The sequence below is a fragment of the Haplochromis burtoni genome, unplaced genomic scaffold, assembly GCF_018398535.1.
Source record: "Haplochromis burtoni strain Fernald_Lab_line unplaced genomic scaffold, NCSU_Asbu1 Contig_382, whole genome shotgun sequence".
NCBI classification, from domain to species: Eukaryota; Metazoa; Chordata; class Actinopteri; order Cichliformes; family Cichlidae; genus Haplochromis; species Haplochromis burtoni.
In genome coordinates this window covers 136559-157545 of record NW_024582743.1, presented here as the reverse complement: position 1 = coordinate 157545, position 20987 = coordinate 136559, and the positions used below count along the sequence as shown (strand labels likewise).

Genomic DNA, 20987 nt, shown 5'->3' with positions numbered 1-20987 from the left:
GAATCCTTTCTATTCACACTGGAGCCAGATTACTGGATTTAAACTGGATTAAACTTCCTGGTGGATCAAATCGTTTACACGCTGAACAGTAAACTGACAAAAAGCCAGAATATGAGCTTAGTTTATTTATCCCCCAAAAGTTGGGGGATTCCTTTCTTAAAACACATTAAAAACATACCATACGGCTTAAAATACAAACAAAAATTAAGATAATCTATATTTTCCCCCCAAGTCTGTAAACTTCTTTGTTACAGCAGTTAAAAAAATTAAACACAACAGTGTAAGAGTAAGACAGAACAAATGTCCCAGCGAGGTATAAAACCAACATGGACCGAATGGACTTCTTATGTAGTGCTTTTATACTTAAATGCTCAAATCTCACATTCACACATTCACACCAGCACTTTTGCTTAAGTGCTCTCTATCTAGCATTCACACTCCCATGGATGCTTTGGGTTCAATATCTCGCCAAAGGATACTTTGGCATGCAGACTGGAACAGCCAGGGATCAAACCACAAATCCTCTGATGACCTACTCTACCTCCTGAGCTACAAACACCCCTAAAATAAATACAATAAGGGGGGGGGGACTTTAACAGTAACTTCACAAACTTGCAAAGTCATATATACTTCATTGGTATCATGATCACGGTTTTGTGTTTTGTGGATGATGTGGTGTTTTTTTGGCTTCATTGAGTGGTATCCTCCAAGTCTGAGGTCATGGTTCTGAGCCAGCAAAGGGTGGTGTTCCCACTCTGAGTGGGGCAGAAGTTGCTGTCCCAAGTGGAGGAGTGTCTTTGTGTCTGTCCTTCTTCTTCTTGGGGTGTCTGCAGTGAAATGCGTTCTTTGCAGCTTTGTTGCAGTGAGTAGACAGCTGTTGATTTACTCGTCAGCATATATTCCTACCCTCATCTGTGACCACGAGCTGTGGATTGAAGTCGCAGAAGTCGCTTCTTCTAAAGGGTGCCTGGGTTTGGGACGTAGAGGAGGTTGTTCACTAATCGGAAGGTTGCTTGGCTGTTCTAGTCTGCATGCCAACGTATCCAAGGTAGCTAACTCCAAATTGCTTTCATTCATCATAGTATGATGAATGTTAGCTAAAAAGAGTCTGCACAAAGTAAATCAAGCCCTTATTATTTGGTTTACTGCTCTTTTTGAGCATTTTTTTCTAATGAGCTAATTCAGTGGCTTGTGATACTAAAAATAACACATTTGAAACGTTTGAACGTCATTAGCAAAGTTGTTATGATGCCATAAATCTATCCTGTCAGTCCATGAAAGGGATTTCACAAAGACACTTTTGTGTTCCACATTTTGTTTTCTCTCACTTTTATTTGTTGATTACATTTTAATCACTAAAAAATTACAAATTTCAGTCACCTCTCACATCATTAACACCACATGTTGAAAAACGATGTATCCAACGTGTTTAAATGTGACGCCAAATGGTCCTTTATGTCCATATGTTTGTGAGTTGGTGGGTGGAGAGCTTTGGCTTGAGCTGGGTGTGTTAGCACTTAGGAATGTGGTTTCAGTGAATATCATCAAGTGTATCATCTAACAAAGGGTTAGAGGTCACAGGGTTACTATCGAGAGTAGAGAATGAAAAGGCTTCAGGTGACACAGTGACGTTTTTCACCTGAAGCTCAGCCTGCAGGTCAAACAGGTGGCAGGTGAGTCAGACACAGGTGTCAGTATGACTCTGTCCTGCTTCATTCGCAGGTAAATCTTTTAAATTCGAGGGTATTGGATACTATTTAGTGTTTGCATTGTACAAATACTGTATAATACATTCAGGACAAACTCCACAGGAAGAGACTATCATCCAAACAGTTGTAGTTTCTGAGGCATGAAAGCTGATATGGAAGCTGAGGCCAGTGCTGAGGAGGCTGCAGTATGTTAAGAGATTGCCATCTAGTGGATGGCAAGAGATTTACAACCAAAAGGCTGTAAAATACCAGCGTCATTTGACCTTTTTTTCCCTTATCAATCTTGATAGTGTGGATTGAGCATCCATCCATCCATCCATCCATTCGCTTCCGCTTATCCTTTTCAGGGTCGCAGGGGGTGCTGGAGCCTATCCCAGCTGTCATAAGGCGAGAGGCGGGGTACACCCTGGACAGGTCGCCAGTCTGTATGGATCGGGCATATCAAACTTATTTTACATTGTGAGCCACAAACAGCCCACTTTGATCTTAAGTGGGCTCAACCAGTAAGACTCCTCTTTCTGTCAGTGTAAACATGTTTAACCCATTTAGTATGAAAGGAAGTACAATTTCAACAATACAGCTCAGCTTTCTACATGGTAAAAAAATGCTGCTGTAGTAAATTCACTTCAATTCAATTCAATTCAATTTTATTTATATAGCGCCAAATCACAACATAAGTCACCTCAAGGCACTTCATAGATACAGAGAAAAACTCAACAATCATATGACCCCCTATGAGCAAGCACTTTGGCGACAGTGGGAAGGAAAAACTCCCTTTTAACAGGAAGAAACCTCCGGCAGAACCAGGCTCAGGGAGGGGCGGCCATCTGCTGCACCGGTTGGGGTGAGAGAAGGAAGACAGGATAAAAGACATGCTGTGGAAGAGAGACAGAGGTTAATAACAGATATGATTCAATGCAGAGAGGTCTGTTAATACATAGTGAGCGAGAAAGGTGATGGAAAGAAACAGATGATCATGGGAATCCCGGCAGCCTATGTCCTATTGCAGCATAACTAAGGGAGGATTCAGGGTCACCTGGTCCAGCCCTAACTATATGCTTTAGCAAAAAGGAAAGTTTTAAGCCTAATCTTAAAAGTAGAGATAGTGTCTGTCTCCTGAATCCAAACTGGAAGCTGGTTCCACAGAAGAGGGGCCTGAAAACTGAAGGCTCTGCCTCCCATTCTACTTTTAAATACTCTAGGAACAACAAGTAGGCCTGCAGAGCGAGAGCGAAGTGCTCTAATAGGGTGATATGGTACTACAAGGTCATTAAGATAAGATGGGGCCTGATTATTTAAGACCTTGTATGTGAGGAGCAGGATTTTGAATTCATGGATTTAACAGGAAGCAATGAAGGGAAGCCAAAACAGGAGAAATATGCTCTCTCTTTCTAGTCCCTGTCAGGACTCTTGCTGCAGCATTTTGGATTAGCTGAAAGCGACTATTATAGGGAGTGCAGAATTATTAGGCAAATGAGTATTTTGTCCACATCATCCTCTTCATGCATGTTGTCTTACTCCAAGCTGTATAGGCTCGAAAGCCTACTACCAATTAAGCATATTAGGTGATGTGCATCTCTGTAATGAGAAGGGGTGTGGTCTAATGACATCAACACCCTATATCAGGTGTGCATAATTATTAGGCAACGTCCTTTCCTTTGGCAAAATGGGTCAAAAGAAGGACTTGACAGGCTCAGAAAAGTCAAAAATAGTGAGATATCTTGCAGAGGGATGCAGCAGTCTCAAAATTGCAAAGCTTCTGAAGCGTGATCATCGAACAATCAAGCGTTTCATTCAAAATAGTCAACAGGGTCGCAAGAAGCGTGTGGAAAAACCAAGGCGCAAAATAACTGCCCATGAACTGAGAAAAGTCAAGCGTGCAGCTGCCAAGATGCCACTTGCCACCAGTTTGGCCATATTTCAGAGCTGCAACATCACTGGAGTGCCCAAAAGCACAAGGTGTGCAATACTCAGAGACATGGCCAAGGTAAGAAAGGCTGAAAGACGACCACCACTGAACAAGACACACAAGCTGAAACGTCAAGACTGGGCCAAGAAATATCTCAAGACTGGTTTTTCTAAGGTTTTATGGACTGATGAAATGAGAGTGAGTCTTGATGGGCCAGATGGATGGGCCCGTGGCTGGATTGGTAAAGGGCAGAGAGCTCCAGTCCGACTCAGACGCCAGCAAGGTGGAGGTGGAGTACTGGTTTGGGCTGGTATCATCAAAGATGAGCTTGTGGGGCCTTTTCGGGTTGAGGATGGAGTCAAGCTCAACTCCCAGTCCTACTGCCAGTTTCTGGAAGACACCTTCTTCAAGCAGTGGTACAGGAAGAAGTCTGCATCCTTCAAGAAAAACATGATTTTCATGCAGGACAATGCTCCATCACAACAACGTCGAATGCGCTTGTCTGAGGATGATAACTCCTCATCATGCCGTTGGAACACTCTTCAGAGGTACAGGAGAATCGCACCTTCAGAAATGATCATGCGAATTATAATCCAAGATCAAGGTGGCAAAAATATAGAAAACTAATGACATGGCCTCCTTGTTCACCTGATCTGAACCCCATTGAGAACCTGTGGTCCATCATCAAATGTGAGATTTACAAGGAGGGAAAACAGTACACCTCTCTGAACAGTGTCTGGGAGGCTGTGGTTGCTGCTGCACGCAATGTTGATGGTGAACAGATCAAAACACTGACAGAATCCATGGATGGCAGGCTTTTGAGTGTCCTTGCAAAGAAAGGTGGCTATATTGGTCGCTGATTTGTTTTTGTTTTGTTTTGAATGTCAGAAATGTATATTTGTGAATGTGGAGATGTTATATTGGTTTCACTGGTAAAAATAAATAATTGAAATGGGTATATATTTGTTTTTTGTTAAGTTGCCTAATAATTATGCACAGTAATAGTCACCTGCACACACAGATATCCCCCTAAAATAGCTAAAACTAAAAACAAACTAAATACAAATTCAAATTCAAATTCAAATTTTATTTGTCACGTACACAGTCATACACAGTACGATATGTAGTGAAATGCTTGGACAACTGCTCGTGACCTAAAGAAAACAAAAAGGAAAAGGCTATGAATAAGATAGGAAATAAATATGAAAAATTAAAAAGGGTAAATTTAACTAGGAAGGAATAAAATATAAATGTAAATCCTGCCCCAAGTGGAGGAGTCAATGTATCTCTGGGGTCTTGTTCGCGAGTGATGGGAGAAGGGAGCCGGAGATCGACAGACGGATTGGGGCTGCAGCTGCAGTAATGCGGACGCTGCACCGGTCCGTCGTGGTGAAGAGGGAGCTGAGTGTAAAAGCGAAGCTCTCAATTTACCGGTCGATCTACGTCCCTACCCTCACCTATGGCCACGAGCTGTGGGTAGTGACCGAAAGAACGAGATCGCGGATACAAGCGGCAGAAATGAGCTTCCTCCGAAGGGTGGCTGGCCTCTCCCTTAGAGATAGGGTGAGAAGTTCGGCCATCCGGGAGGGGCTCAGAGTAGAGCAGCTGCTGCTCCACATCGAAAGGAGCCAGCTGAGGTGGTTCGGGCATCTGACAAGGATGCCCCCTGGGCGCCTCCTGGGTGAGGTGTTCCAGGCATGTCCCACCGGGAGGAGGCCCCGGGGCAGACCCAGGACACGCTGGAGAGATTATATCTCTCGGCTGGCCTGGGAACGCCTTGGTATTCCCCCGGACTAAGCTGGAGGAGGTGGCTGGGGAGAGGGAGGTCTGGGCCTCTTTGCTTAGGCTGCTACCCCCGCGACCCGACCTCGGATAAGCGGATGAAGATGGATGGATAGATGGATGGAATAAAATATAAATTAAGGTTAAAAATGAAATAACTGTACAACACAAATTAGAATGAAGGGTAAATTTAACTGGGAAGAATAAGATAAAATATATAAATTAAACTACTTCCAAAAACATTCAGCTTTGATATTAATGAGTTTTTTGGGTTCATTGAGAACATGGTTGTTGTTCAATAATAAAATTATTCCTCAAAAATACAACTTGCCTAATAATTCTGCACTCCCTGTATAAAAAAATCTGGTAGCTGATAGTAGATAGTGAAAACTGGAACTTTTCTGTTTGTTATTTATCTCTTATTTAATTACTTTGGTGTAGTATGAATGTCATTTGGAGATCTTAATCAGTAGGAAATTCTGTGAAACTTATGAAAATACAGCTAAAAGTCCGAAATCTCATTCAGGCTGATTGTGGCCCCTGGGCCTTGTATTGACGATGGCATGATGTTTTTGCTTCAATCGTGTTCCAATAAATATTTACTAATTACATTTTTTTTCCAGCTGCATCTTTAAAAATGTCTTTGTGTTGCTTTGAGCCCAGTGCTTCCTGACTGTTATAACTCCAAAACCTCTTCTTATAAACTGCTTGAGCTCATTTTAAAATGAATATGGACTGCTTGGCTTAAATGTACTTTTATAAAAAGCTACTTAACAGCAATATATTTCAAATTAAAGTAGGTCTTAAACACATCCTTTGGATGGGAATCGCTGCCAAGTTGAAAGGTCGACTGTAACTTGTAATATCGTTTTGTTCAAATCAGAGCTCAAGTTAAACCAGGTTTGATGTGTCAAAGAACAAAATGAATAAAGGTTTGTAAATGTAGGTTTATTTGAACAAGAACGTTCAGTTACTGTGATTCTGATAAGGCACTGAATCGAATTTAAACAAACGCCAGAAAAGTAATTACATAATAATAATAAAAATAATAATAATAATGATAACTAAACTGTTAGTTATAGCATGTGCTGCAATTGTTCAGTATTGCATCAAAACCATTTATACTTTCCAAAAGGAAAAAAAAAGTTTGTTTTTTTTAACTCTTTACATGTTGACATTTTTTCATTTTAAGATAAGTTTATACAATTTTAACAAAAGTAACAATTCTGGCTTTGTAAAAAAAAAGAAGAAGCAAATTATTTAAATATTATGACACAATAGGATTAGAACAAGTTAAATAAAGAGGACACACATGAAAAGTTTGATTACATTTCTACAGGATCTGTGGTCAGTCACTGCCAACAACGCAGCTCTTTAAGATGTCGGTTTGTTGACAAAGTGCTGAACCCATCTTTTCCTTTGGCACTTTCAAAAGGACTCTCGATCAATAAAGTCTTTATACGTGAATGTCACAACCAAGTCTGAAATTACACAGAGGACTGAGCGTAGTTTCACTGTATCTCTGTAAACACTGAATATGGGCCTGGTGATGCTGATTTTAAGTGGTGGATGTACCAGTTTGGGATGAACCTCATTACTTTGGGATAAATCTGTACACGAGAAAGACGCCTCAGCTTGCTGTAGTGTTCTCAAACTATTTCTAAATAAAACTCAGTTTGCTGTTATCTATGACATCCGTGCATAATCTGCAAGAAGGGCTTGCAAAATTTCAATAAAGTGCAGAATTAGGGAGCCAGGAAGTGAATTATATACATTTAATTAGTGTTTATATAGTATCTGTTCACAAATCTGTGTTTTTGTTTAGAAACTTTCAGGACTTTGTCCTTTGCATAAAATGCTTAAAAGTGTTCCTGTCACATATCAGCTATATTGCTGCTTTCAGTGTATGTTACAGTATTACTTACATAGTTAAGTTTTTCCCCCAGAAATGTGGGGCCATGTGTTTATTGCTAGTTTTGGTCGGGGGGGACTTTACAATTTTTCTTGCTGACATATTCATCATGTTTGTGATGACGGCGTTCAAGACAGTTCTGAATTGCGGTGAAACAGTTTTCTGTGAGTTTTAGGTCACTTTATGTCACAGCATCTACGTCTACATTGAATCTAAAGCTGAATGCCACAAGTGTTTTATTTAATCTACATTATCAATGCTGTGTTTTGATAAGCATGAAATGTGGGTTTCTCACTATTTAAGCTGTTTAGCTCAGTTCATTTCTATTCTGCATGATGTGGATGAACAGGAAGTGGAACAGCTCCATGTTGGAAGAGCCCCTGAAAACTGAAATCGTGGTTATTATGATCATTGTACCGAAGTTTTGAGATTAAAGAGTCACAGCTATTAGAAGAGATGATCATGAGATCTAGACTCGGGCTGAAATGAAATGAATGAATAAGCACACTAAACATCCTCCGACATGCTGTGAATCGTCTCTATTATCTTCTTCTTCAGCTTCCTCACTTTGTCAGGCGGTGTCTCATTCAGACACTCCTCCACATACCTCAGGAACCCTGCGTGTGGGGACGCTGCTTGAGTCTGACATAGTGTCCTCATGAGGTCCAGCACCTCGGTGGTGGTTGCCCGGTGGCTCGCGCGTTTGCGTCCAGATACTCTGCTGTCTGTGTGGGAGGAAGATGTGGAAGGGGAGGGGGACGAGGAAGGAGAGGAGTGCTGGGAGTCTGGGGGTGTAGGTGAGGGGGGGGCTTTGAGACCCCGCGTGTTCAGCTTGGAGACAGTTTGGTTGGTGGCACGGTAGTGTAAGGGGGGAGGTGGGGCTTGGCTGACCATATGGAGAAGACCGGTGTCCTGCAGCTGGCAGAAGTGGACGTCCTCGGGCTGCTCATCCTCGTCGCAGGAGTCGCAGAGGAACATGAGGTCACGGTAGTGCTTCCACTTTGGGAGGTAGAAGTCCTCCGAGCCGCACGTTTTGTTGGAGCTCACCGCCTTGTGTTCACGCTGGAAGATGGTTCGCAGGTTCCTGAACTTTGTCTTTATGTCTTCCACTAAAGGATGAGAAATGACAGAGATGCTGTGAGTTCAGATTAAAGGCTCCGTGTGGTGACAACATTAAGGCGGCAGGAGTGTTACCTGTGAATGAGACTGGCTCGCTGTTTGACAGGATGCTGCTCAGCGTCTCCAGCAGGCTCTGTCTCAGCAGACGGTTCCTGTAACTCTCAGATTTGTGGTTCCACAAACAGCTGTGCTCTGGAACAGAAGAAAACCATCAATTCTCACATCAAACCTGCTCGTGCAACTTTTTTAACCATGCATGGCAGTGGCTGAGACGTACAGCGACTCTCTCAGCTGCCTCTAACAGCTGATGACCACCATAACCAAACACGCAGCTCCCAGCACATCACTACAAACACAACAGAGGAACAAAAATCTAACATCTCTCTGTTGCAGTGATAGATGTAACATCCAGGGGGTAAGTCTAAAGGGTAACAAGCATTCATGATGAGTGGTGCCACCTACCGGAGTAAAATGAGATGAGCTGCTGAACTTTGGCCTCGCTCAGCCAGATCGTTCTGGGCGCGCGCCCGCCTCGCTCGCCCCGTGCAGCAGAGCGCAGACGACCGTGGAGCTGGCGTGAAGCGCGCGGCGGTGCCTGCCGTGGAGCGAGGGGCGCCGAGGAGTCCCGTCAGCCAGGCCGCCCGTCAGGTCGTCCGATGTGTAGCCTCGCCGCGGTGAGCGGCGTGGGCGACAGGGCCGGAAGTGTCGCATGGGATTGAGCGCTCGGGTGCTGTGCTCAGCGGGCGCTGGTCCCGAGGTGCGGCGTGCCCGCGGCGTGGCGCCCGGTCTGCGCGGTGCGGGCGGCGGTGCTCGCGAGAGTCCGTGGGGCGGAGCGAGGGAAGCCTGGCGGCGGCCTGGTAGACCTGCGGCGCTCTCTCTGTTGCAGTGATAGATGTAACATCCAGGGGGTAAGTCTAAAGGGTAACAAGCATTCATGATGAGTGGTGCCACCTACCGGAGTAAAATGAGATGAGCTGCTGAACTTTGGCCTCGCTCCAGAGGCAGCGGGTGTCAGCACTCAGTCTGTTGTCTGGCTGAGCCGAACTGGCTGTAGAGAAATTTAAAGGGGAGGGGTTGGTACAGGATCTGGTGTCTGGCAGTGAACTGGATGGAGAAGTTGGCAGCGTGGAAGTGGCTGATTGGCTGCCTAGTCTGAGGTTATCCGGAGCTGCAGGGAGGAACATTTGGTACCCTGCGCTTGTTTTGGCGTCGCTCTGAGTGGAGCTGGAGGGGGCAGAGGCGGTGCTGAGTTTGATGCTGCTGGTTTGGTTGGAGCTGGAGGAGAAACTGCTCAGGGTGGAGGACGGGGTCTGGTTTCCGTGCTCCCGATCCTTGTCTTCTTGCGGCGTCAGGATCTGCAGATCTTCAGAGCCGTCGTCTTCGTCACAGGACTCGCAGAGAAAAAGCAGCTGCTGGTAATGTTTCCATTTGGACACGTAGGGTTTGTCAGACGCCCTGCTTGCCTGGACCGCCTTGAACTCGCGGTTAAAAACAGTTCGTAGGTTCTTGAACTTGCACTTTATATCTTCAACTGCAAAAACAGCAACACAGCATCACTTTATGCTGGAAAACTGAAACATTTAGCAGCTCAGAGCTTCTGGAGATTGAAGAACACAAACATGACTTTATTATTTTGAAAAAAATGTGTTTTTCTTTCATTTTCTATGCAGACATCTAACTGTATGAAATCACTGTGTGTGTATATTTCAGCTTATGTTAAAATAACGTAAACATATATAAAGGAACAGTTTCACAAATGAGCTGTGGAGAGTGATAATTAGTATTTCCCAAAGATTTACAGTCTGTGCTTTGGATGAGTGATACTCATCCTGTTAAATTGCTCCAGTGCAAATCTTATTAAGAGTAGGACCTGATCGAGACACACAACTTATGGACTGCGAGTACTCCAATAATAGGCTATATGTCCAGACGGCTGATATGATGCTGAGAATAAGGGTGGTCGCATTTCAGTAGGAGAGCGACAGTACTATCCTGTGAGCAGGGAATCCGAATTTCTCTCTAACAGAGCAGAGAATCGATGGGTAACAGGCAATTAGGCACTATTAAGCGAAATAGATTCATCATTATGTTCCAAAGCGAAATAACGCAGACAGATTTGATATCACTTCGCTCTCTTTCCTAGAGATAGAGCTCAGTAAAGCTATAAAACAGTCGTACACTTCTTTATACATCATGTTGCACGTGATCTTGGTTCCACGTGTCTGAAGGATTTCGAACAATGGATGACGTTCTGTCCTGGACAGGTGCGCAATTTTCCAAGACACTCTACACTCAGGTGGTTGAAGCAAAGGAGTTAGCTTTACACTATCTGACACGCAGAAGAGCCTGGCAAGTGGGATCATCTCTGGAGTCTGCTGTGGTCAGTCTTTCGATAAAGGTGGTGACTTTCCTGCAGCCATAAGCCCCACCTCAAACGGCCTTCTATTAAGTGTGCTGTAGCCACGTACTAATGAACAATAGAAAACCGAATTTTGTTTACTAGAGCAATCACATCCTCTAAAATTCCAATAGAATCTATTTTATATCACTGGTCATCCAGTGTCTTTTCAAGACAAATGGGGTAGATCGGTGAGGTATTTCGACACATACGATTCACCTCCTACAGCAACTGCAGACCATTCTCTGTACTAAGTGGCGCTGTCTATCAATCAGGATGTCGATACATACACTCATTCTCGTCCCTGCTGGTACCCAGCCAATCAGGAGCAGCCATTCTCCTTAAAGTTTTACTAATCGAATTCCTACAAATACTAATTGAATTCTCTCCATCCTTAACCCGCCTTCCACAATAACTACGAACTTATCCGAAGAAAACTGATGGAAAGCAAGCACAGTCCTAACTCATTCAAAATCAACAGTTGAGTGATTTGGCAGGACAACCATTAGCTTGACGCTGAACTGGAGGAAATTGCGGCTCTGCTTTCCATGTACATACGTCGTTCGTAAGACCAAGATAGAGGCAGCAGTCATGTAGGTGGATATATAGGCTCTGTGTTGGAAATATCCTTAAAGTAGTGGGAAAGGGGCAAAGTGCTGAAAGAGATCTACAGCACCATCACGCAAAAAGATCACAGACGCGACCGGTCTCAACCGCCCCCCACTAGTGGTGGAAGCTTTACAGCTAACATTGCCACATCAGGAGAGATATTGAAAAGTATAGCACTGTTAAAAGGGACCTGTCACTGGGACAAGCTAGCGCCTCGAACAGTCTGAGGTATGGGTGTCTCGATTAGGTAGAAAGATTATGCTGAGTTGTTTGCTATCTCTGTACCGGGCCTGACAAAAGTGAGGAGAAACGCATGAAAAACGAGAGTAAGTAGGATAAAAGCAGCGATTGATCAGCTTAACGAAGAACCGACTACGTGTCTGGATGGATTTAGGATAGCTTGGCTCGCTGCAGCGTCCCTCCAAAATTCACTAGCCTCAGTCTCGAGTCTCTTGTAGGCTATTTGTTTGTGGTAATGTTTTCTTCGCAGGACTTTCTTTGTTTAGAGAGAACAGCTATGTCTAATGATTAGTATAGGACATTAGGTATATCTCAGATGCATTAAATGAGATAATCACTAGTGCTGCTCATATTTATAATATAGAGCGATATATTATGATAATATTCGTATCGCGTTTAATCGCTATATTGCAGTAAAAACTCATAGATAATATGAAAGAGAAAACAATCTCAAAACTTCGGTACAATGATCATAATAACCACGATTTCAGTTTTCAGGGGCTCTTCCAACATGGAGCTGTTCCACTTCCTGTTCATCCACATCATGCAGAATAGAAATGAACTGAGCTAAACAGCTTAAATAGTGAGAAACCCACATTTCATGCTTATCAAAACACAGCATTGATAATGTAGATTAAATAAAACACTTGTGGCATTCAGCTTTAGATTCAATGTAGACGTAGATGCTGTGACATAAAGTGACCTAAAACTCACAGAAAACTGTTTCACCGCAATTCAGAACTGTCTTGAACGCCGTCATCACAAACATGATGAATATGTCAGCAAGAAAAATTGTAAAGTCCCCCCCGACCAAAACTAGCAATAAACACATGGCCCCACATTTCTGGGGGAAAAACTTAACTATGTAAGTAATACTGTAACATACACTGAAAGCAGCAATATAGCTGATATGTGACAGGAACACTTTTAAGCATTTTATGCAAAGGACAAAGTCCTGAAAGTTTCTAAACAAAAACACAGATTTGTGAACAGATACTATATAAACACTAATTAAATGTATATAATTCACTTCCTGGCTCCCTAATTCTGCACTTTATTGAAATTTTGCAAGCCCTTCTTGCAGATTATGCACGGATGTCATAGATAACAGCAAACTGAGTTTTATTTAGAAATAGTTTGAGAACACTACAGCAAGCTGAGGCGTCTTTCTCGTGTACAGATTTATCCCAAAGTAATGAGGTTCATCCCAAACTGGTACATCCACCACTTAAAATCAGCATCACCAGGCCCATATTCAGTGTTTACAGAGATACAGTGAAACTACGCTCAGTCCTCTGTGTAATTTCAGACTTGGTTGTGACATTCACGTATAAAGACTTTATTGATCGAGAGTCCTTTTGAAAGTGCCAAAGGAAAAGATGGGTTCAGCACTTTGTCAACAAACCGACATCTTAAAGAGCTGCGTTGTTGGCAGTGACTGACCACAGATCCTGTAGAAATGTAATCAAACTTTTCATGTGTGTCCTCTTTATTTAACTTGTTCTAATCCTATTGTGTCATAATATTTAAATAATTTGCTTCTTCTTTTTTTTTACAAAGCCAGAATTGTTACTTTTGTTAAAATTGTATAAACTTATCTTAAAATGAAAAAATGTCAACATGTAAAGAGTTAAAAAAAACAAACTTTTTTTTTCCTTTTGGAAAGTATAAATGGTTTTGATGCAATACTGAACAATTGCAGCACATGCTATAACTAACAGTTTAGTTATCATTATTATTATTATTTTTATTATTATTATGTAATTACTTTTCTGGCGTTTGTTTAAATTCGATTCAGTGCCTTATCAGAATCACAGTAACTGAACGTTCTTGTTCAAATAAACCTACATTTACAAACCTTTATTCATTTTGTTCTTTGACACATCAAACCTGGTTTAACTTGAGCTCTGATTTGAACAAAACGATATTACAAGTTACAGTCGACCTTTCAACTTGGCAGCGATTCCCATCCAAAGGATGTGTTTAAGACCTACTTTAATTTGAAATATATTGCTGTTAAGTAGCTTTTTATAAGTACATTTAAGCCAAGCAGTCCATATTCATTTTAAAATGAGCTCAAGCAGTTTATAAGAAGAGGTTTTGGAGTTATAACAGTCAGGAAGCACTGGGCTCAAAGCAACACAAAGACATTTTTAAAGATGCAGCTGGAAAAAAAATGTAATTAGTAAATATTTATTGGAACACGATTGAAGCAAAAACATCATGCCATCGTCAATACAAGGCCCAGGGGCCACAATCAGCCTGAATGAGATTTCGGACTTTTAGCTGTATTTTCATAAGTTTCACAGAATTTCCTACTGATTAAGATCTCCAAATGACATTCATACTACACCAAAGTAATTAAATAAGAGATAAATAACAAACAGAAAAGTTTATTACTATTTCCCCTGTGTTTATCTTAGTCATTTTTTTATACAGGGAGTGCAGAATTATTAGGCAAGTTGTATTTTTGAGGAATAATGTTATTATTGAACAACAACCATGTTCTCAATGAACCCAAAAAACTCATTAATATCAAAGCTGAATGTTTTTGGAAGTAGTTTATATATTTTATCTTATTCTTTCCCAGTTAAATTTACCCTTCATTCTAATTTGTGTTGTACAGTTATTTCATTTTTAACCTTAATTTATATTTTATTCCTTCCTAGTTAAATTTACCCTTTTTAATTTTTCATATTTATTTCTATCTTATTCATAGCCTTTCCGGGTCGGGGGGGGTAGCAGCCTAAGCAAGAGGTAGACTCCCTCTCCCCACAAGATACAGTTCAGAGCTTCTCGCTCCTACGTCTTGTCAAGTGCGAGGTGAACTATTAAAATCATGGCAAGACTGCGACCGGGAGAGACAAGGGTGGAGAGACGAGTGGTGTGAGCAGATTTAATCATGACACTGGAGGGAACACAGGTGGACGAGGAGGAGGCAGACGAGGTGGACGGGGTGGGGAGGAAGGAGATGATGAGTCCTGGGGAGGTGAGGACAGGCTGGCCCTCTTCCTGTAGAGGGTTCAGTGGTGACAGCGGTGGCTCACCGGCGGCGGGGTCGTCCTGGTCCCAGCAGCCCTGCAGGAACATGAGCTGATGGTAGTGCTTCCACTGCGGCACAAACTCGTCGTCCGGGTTGCACGCCTTACTTGCTTTAACCATTTTGTACTGACGCTGAAAAGTCGTACGGAGATTCTTGAACTTGTTTTTGATGTCTTCCACTTGGGAAAAAAACCCATATAAATTAGTTAAAGGGTACATCTGACTGTCAAACCTCACACTCGTCAGCTGATGAGCACACCCCAGATCCTGTTTTCTCACTTTTAGAATAGCAATAATTTGAAATAATGGACTTAATATTTTACTAAAAATATTCGACTAATGACTGAGCCATCAGGAAAGTGGTTACTGAGGCCACAGAGACTCACACAGAAGCTTGAATGGGCTTACCCTCAGCCCAGTGCTACAAAGCGAGCTCAACATACCCACTGACAAGCAGCATAAGCGGTTACACAAAGCTGGTTAACAACTTGTTAAGTTTACCCAGGGCTTCCCCTGTGTGTACACATGAAAGGGGTGTTGGCAGTGCCTGACCACAAGTACTGATAAGTGTACTGGTAATAGAGCAGCTGATTTTTCAAAGTAAGATGAAACTTGTACTATGAGACGATATGAAGAGGTTAACCACACAATACAGACTGAAAGAAACAGCAGTGTGTGCGAGAGGAGATAGGAGATAAGTAAACTATCGTGATTTAAGGGCTACGTACTTAAAGTGGCTTTTTTGATCAGTAAGCGTCGCAGTGGAAAAGAGCTGCTATCTTGACACGCATGTTTAAAGTGGCTTTCATGTCTTTTCGCTTGCAGTTAACAGCCAGAGAGGCTAACAGTAAATAAATTTAACGTACTTAGATTTACGAATCTTAGGCTGAGCAATACTTACACGCTGGATTTTCAAATCGCGGAATGCTCAAACTCAACATAGCTTTGTCCAAAGCTGTCACACTGACTCAAATTATATATAGTGAACTTTATGTACAACATAATCCCATATAGCCCGTATATTTATTGTCATTTACTCTCATGCACTGCTGGCATCATACCACCCTTTCAGATGGAAGGATCCTCTTGAGGAATGCAATAAAGGGTTGTTTAATTACGATACTTGACAACTCACCTCTGTGTTTATGCTCTGCCCTATTCTGCTGTTGTTAGGATCAAAACTGACATAGACGCAGATTAAATCCATTAAACTCACTTTTTCCTGTAGTATATTGTTCTGTAGCTTGGTTCAGTATTTAGTACTTTTGCGCGCTACAGAAATTCCCTGCTAAGCTATTTATTTCGAAGAATTGACGAGGTTTTACTGTTGTTTTATCTTCCTTTTATACCAACATCGTGTCTCTTTCTGCTTATGATATTGAGTTTGACAGATTTGGTTTATTTTCCTGCTGATTTACCTGTGAATGGGACTGGAGGTGGGAGAGTTGACAGCAGGATCCTCAGTGTTTCCAGGGTTTTCCATCGCAGCTGCCGGTTCTTATAACCCTCAGACTTGTGGTTCCACAGGCAGCTATGCTCTGAGAAATGAAACAAAGAAGATATAGCTAAAATACCTGCAGCTTCACAGGGTCTAGAGTGTGATAAATTAGAATAAAATCAAAACGAACTTGTAGTGCGCCTATGTCTAAGGGGCCAAACCAGGCAGGAAAAATGTAAAACAACATTTGCAAGGTCCAAAAATTTTAATTTTTCCTTTAATTTGGCACCTATCCCAGTAACATACACATCAATGTTGCGTTCAATTTCATCACTGTGGTTGTTGTTTAGCTCTTGTGGTGCTATCTAGTCTCTATTAAAGTTAGTTGTTTTTCTTTGGCCATGTTATATACACGATAACAGTATTTTAAAGATATTCCTATGTGGAAAACTGTGGGAACATCTGGAGACATTATTCATTACTTCAAGAAGGATATTTCGTTCACCAATTTAATTATTCTAACAACCTGTAATTATTAACAGCTACACTTATTAATAACAGCCATTTTAAAATATGTTTAAAGCTGTTATTCACTATGATAAACGCTACAGATCTAAAAAAAAAACAACCCACTGGAGTAATGTTAGATACAGATTAAATATAAAAGTCTGCTCTTCTCATTTAAATTAAATCAATTGGCTAAAAGTATGTTTTTATTTTGTTTTTTTTTTATTGAATTGTGCAGAAAATAGCTCATAAAAACATGCAGAGAACTGATTTTTTTTCAGCCGATTTCAGTTGAAAAACAGCTAACTTGACTTCAGTTGCTGGTCGCCATTGCTCGTCTCTTTCTGCTGTCGCTCATTGCTAACAGCCGTTGGTCTCGTCCAGCAACCGTTGCCCACAAATGTTGCAGCTTCCGACACATCAACGAAAAGGGCAACTTTTAAAAACGTCTTTACACGCGGTGTGAAAAGAGTCCGCCAAGGAGAGTGGCACTTACTGGAGAAAAACGCTATAAGCGCCCTCTCTTTCTCCTCCGTCCAGTACCTCTCCGGAGTGAAGCTGAACGGGGACACCTCCATGTTTGATGTTGCCGTTTGCTCCTTCTTCTACGCGGCTGCACGGTCACGTGATACAGAATCCGATTGCCGATTGGACGATTTCTAGAGATTCCTGAATAAATAGCCATATTGCCCGGTTGAGGTCGCTGTCGATTAGTGTTGTTTTTCTTCAACAAACAAAAACACTATTTTATGTATTTTATTTATTTTTCAAGTTTAATTAAAAATTGCTGAGCTTAGTGATTAAAATCAAGACGACTGACTTTTTAAAAATAATTTAAATACATTTATAGTAATTCATTATAACTCTTTAAAAGTAACATTAAAAGGTAAAGTTAAGTTAAAATATTAATTAATTCTCACCTTATAGCAAAGGCAGCACAAACACTAAGGAAGCTGGCTCAGAATCACGACCGATATGAGCTCTTCCAATATGTGGACCACTGATTGGCTGCGTCGACGGCCGCCGCCCCGTCGGACACGACCGCCGGTGCTCGCCTTCCCGAGAGCCAACGTGGGCGCGCACGTCGGCCGCGCGGCCCTCCAGGACATTGCGGCGTGCAGCTCGGATCTCAGCTGACCCTTCTCACCCTGGACACAGTCTGTTTGACCTGCTCCCCTCAGGCAGGAGGCTCCGGTCCATTCGCACCAGAACCTCTCGCCATAAGAACAGTTTCTTCCCCTCTGCTGTTGGACACATGAACAATAACCGTATGACTGTTCCCACCACTAACACATGACCCTACGCTGTGTTCACTGCATCATTCCATGTTTGGCACTGATCACCACCTGCACTCATGTATATATCATGTATATATCTATCCACTTAGCACTTTTAATTCTTATTCTTATTTTTATATTTTTATGACAGTATGTTTGCACTGAAGCACCGCAGCAATTTCCTAATGTTGTAAACCTGCTCAACATTTGGCAATAAACCCTTTCTGATTCTGATTCTGATGGAAATAGCTAAAAAGAAATCAAACTAAAATTATTACATAGACGCTCAAATCACATTGGAGAAAAATGGGAAAAAAGGATGTGGACAAAAAAGCTGCATATGATAATAAAAAATGCTCAATTAAATAGAATTAAATTAAATAAAATAGAACAATGAGCTCAGTAAGTAAAATAATAAGTAAAATTAATTCCAAACTGCTGTTATACTCTTAACAGCTGAGTACAATAATAAATCTATTTAATCACTGGTCTGGGTGAAATATCCAGTCATTTAAAAAGAAATTTTAAAATGATGAGCTGCAGCTGATTGGGGTAAAGAGAAGCAGTTATATGGCTCTTGGGAAAACAAATGACAGCTGGTGTGAGTATGGAGAAAGGACTAAGAAGCAAAGTGTTGTTGAACTGCTTTTATTTCCAATAACCAACGACTGGCTTGTACACTTCCAGACAAGACGATAGACAATGTGTATTTACAGTGTACGACCCATGTACACGTGTCCTGTCCATGTACAATATTTACACTGTAGAGTCAGCTGGACTGCTGGTGAAGGAACTGAGTGTATGCAGTGGAGGATCAATTAAACCTCAGTGTTCACATACACACTAATACCCTGGCTAGGATCTGGGCTCTGTTTGTACTTGAAACTCAGTCACCCTGAAATGAATTTTAGAGTTCATTTAATGAAGAAGGCTAAAAAAAATAGCAGATAAGGTAGCTTTTATCCAGCACCATTTGATTTCATTAAGGTGGACCTATTCTGCTTTTCTGTTCTTCCAAGTGACAAATGTTTATAATAAATAAAGCCAAAGTCTCAAACATTGAGGTACAAACATTGTATGTACAAGCAATTTTAAATGGCTCTAAGTGTTTGGTACATATGTTTTTTTCTGCTCTTCGCTCTGTATGATGTCAAAGAGAGGGTCCTTATATGGTTATCAGCATAGAAGCCCCACCCACGTGCTGGTCAAGTTTTTGTTAGTGAGGGGAAGCCAATCAGAAAAAGGCTGGCTCGCTCAAAGACCTTGGTAAAAATAAGAAAAATGATTGGACTTCCCAATACGATTTAGCCATAAGTTTGGCTAAGATTTAAAGTAAAAGATCAACTTAGCTGCACAAAAGGCCTCGTATAAGATAAACAGGGACTATTTTGACCCATGAATCATGCAAAACTGAAGTTGAAGAGTAATACATACAGAGCTGGAAATGAGTAGAACAGGCTCAGGAAAAAAAAGATGCTTCATGGTCTAAAAATGACCAAATATATGCTTAACGGGAAAGTGCGAGTTTTATCTGTTTCACACTCGATGCCATGAGAGGAAGAAAATACTTATCCTTGCAATGTAAAAATATTTCAGCTTTAAGAAAAAATATGTTTGATCCCAATAAGCTGACTTTCTCCTGTAGGGTGAGGACATTAGCCAGAAATGGAAGACAAGCTTATTGTTAGCAGAGACAGAACAAAAAAAAAAAATAGGAGCAAGGACTTCCTGGTAAATTCAGAAAATGTGCCATTTTAACTCCACTCCAGGTACTGGTCGTACTCCTCTTCCTAACTTCTGCTGTTTGGGTGAATATTTGTGCCTTTGTGTGTGTGTTTGGCGCTTGACATTTGTCCATTTGATCGACAGGCAATATTGGTGTGTGTGTAGTGGTTGTGCGTGTGTGTGTTTGGATGTGGTGGTGTGTTTGTATGTTGGGTTGTGATGTGGCAGGAGGGCAGGTCCTTACGGATTAGAGGAATGTGACTGTGGCATAAGCAAGTGGTGCTATAAGTGCAAAGAAGTCTCTCAGACTCTTTCTTCACTTTCTCTACAGTAAGTTTATTCACGCTTTAATTAAGTTTGAGTAAATTAAAAGCTGATGTGTTTTTTGGGTTGTTTTTTTTTTTTCCAGAAAGTCAAAACCTGTTTGGTGGGTGAAACTTTGAGTTTCACATAAATACTGATCATTGGGATACTAGTGTGCAGGTAAATATACTCAGGTGTAAGAACGAGAAAATGGACTGGTTGTCCGTGTGACCTGAATGAATTTAAAAATGACTGTTGGTCTTGTATAACAGTTTAGCTGCGTAGTCGAACCACCCCACACTCATCCCACTGAGCTACCACACAACCACAACAAGCAAGCCAATCCCACAGTTCAGTGACAATATATACAAACCATAATATCATTCACATGTACATTTACATTTTAAGGTCATAAAGCCAGTCACTATGTACACTCTGTGCCATTTATACACTTTTAAACTCCTCAGCATACGTTGGAAATCTTCTCTAAAGCTCTTGTAGAATCTCTCTCCGGTGCTTCAAGTATAAGTTCATTCACAGGAATTATCACTGCTGCCAGGGGAAACACATACACCTCGTGTCGGCAGTATTTTTGCAAGTTAAAAGTAAAACTTGCATGAAAATACAGGGAGGCAAAGCACCCAGTTGAAGAGAAGAAGACAGGCAAAGACACTGGGTGGCCACAGGTACAACCGTGTGAGGATGTTCCCACTGCCAGCAGCCAGCAGCACTTTTATAAAGTGACTTTGAAAGATAAAAAAATAAAACACAAGTGATGGAAGATAAGAAAAACAAGGTTGATTGTGAGGTAGAGTCACAAACTGGTACACTAAAGTGGGAAAAATAAAAGTAAAATCTATGTGGTGAAGAGGCTCTGTTGAGAATAAAAAGTTTTTAAAAAATTATCTGCATCTTTTGGATCGCCTGAGCCTTAGTTTTGCTCTGGTTTACATTTAAAGAAGGAAAGAAACAAAAAGATTAAATTGATATTTCAGGTGGATGACTCGTCTCTAACGC

At 41.5% G+C, this 20987-nt stretch overlaps 2 protein-coding genes across 2 annotated transcripts; both read right to left on the bottom strand.

The window, feature by feature from the left end:
* Positions 1 to 6327: 6327 nt before the first annotated feature.
* Positions 6328 to 10274, bottom strand: LOC121811926. The gene is made up of 3 exons (XM_042212622.1): positions 9387 to 10274; positions 8507 to 8623; positions 6328 to 8421 (listed from the first exon to the last, which is right to left on the bottom strand). The coding sequence occupies exons 1-3, from the start codon at positions 9613 to 9615 to the stop codon at positions 7820 to 7822; spliced, it is 948 nt and encodes a 315-aa protein (XP_042068556.1). The 5' UTR covers positions 9616 to 10274; the 3' UTR covers positions 6328 to 7819.
* A 4206-nt stretch (positions 10275 to 14480) lies between these two features.
* On the bottom strand, positions 14481 to 17298 carry LOC121811923. Its single transcript, XM_042212616.1, has 3 exons — positions 17162 to 17298; positions 16139 to 16258; positions 14481 to 14899 (listed from the first exon to the last, which is right to left on the bottom strand). The coding sequence occupies exons 1-3, from the start codon at positions 17241 to 17243 to the stop codon at positions 14481 to 14483; spliced, it is 621 nt and encodes a 206-aa protein (XP_042068550.1). The 5' UTR covers positions 17244 to 17298.
* Between the last annotated feature and the right edge of the window lie 3689 nt (positions 17299 to 20987).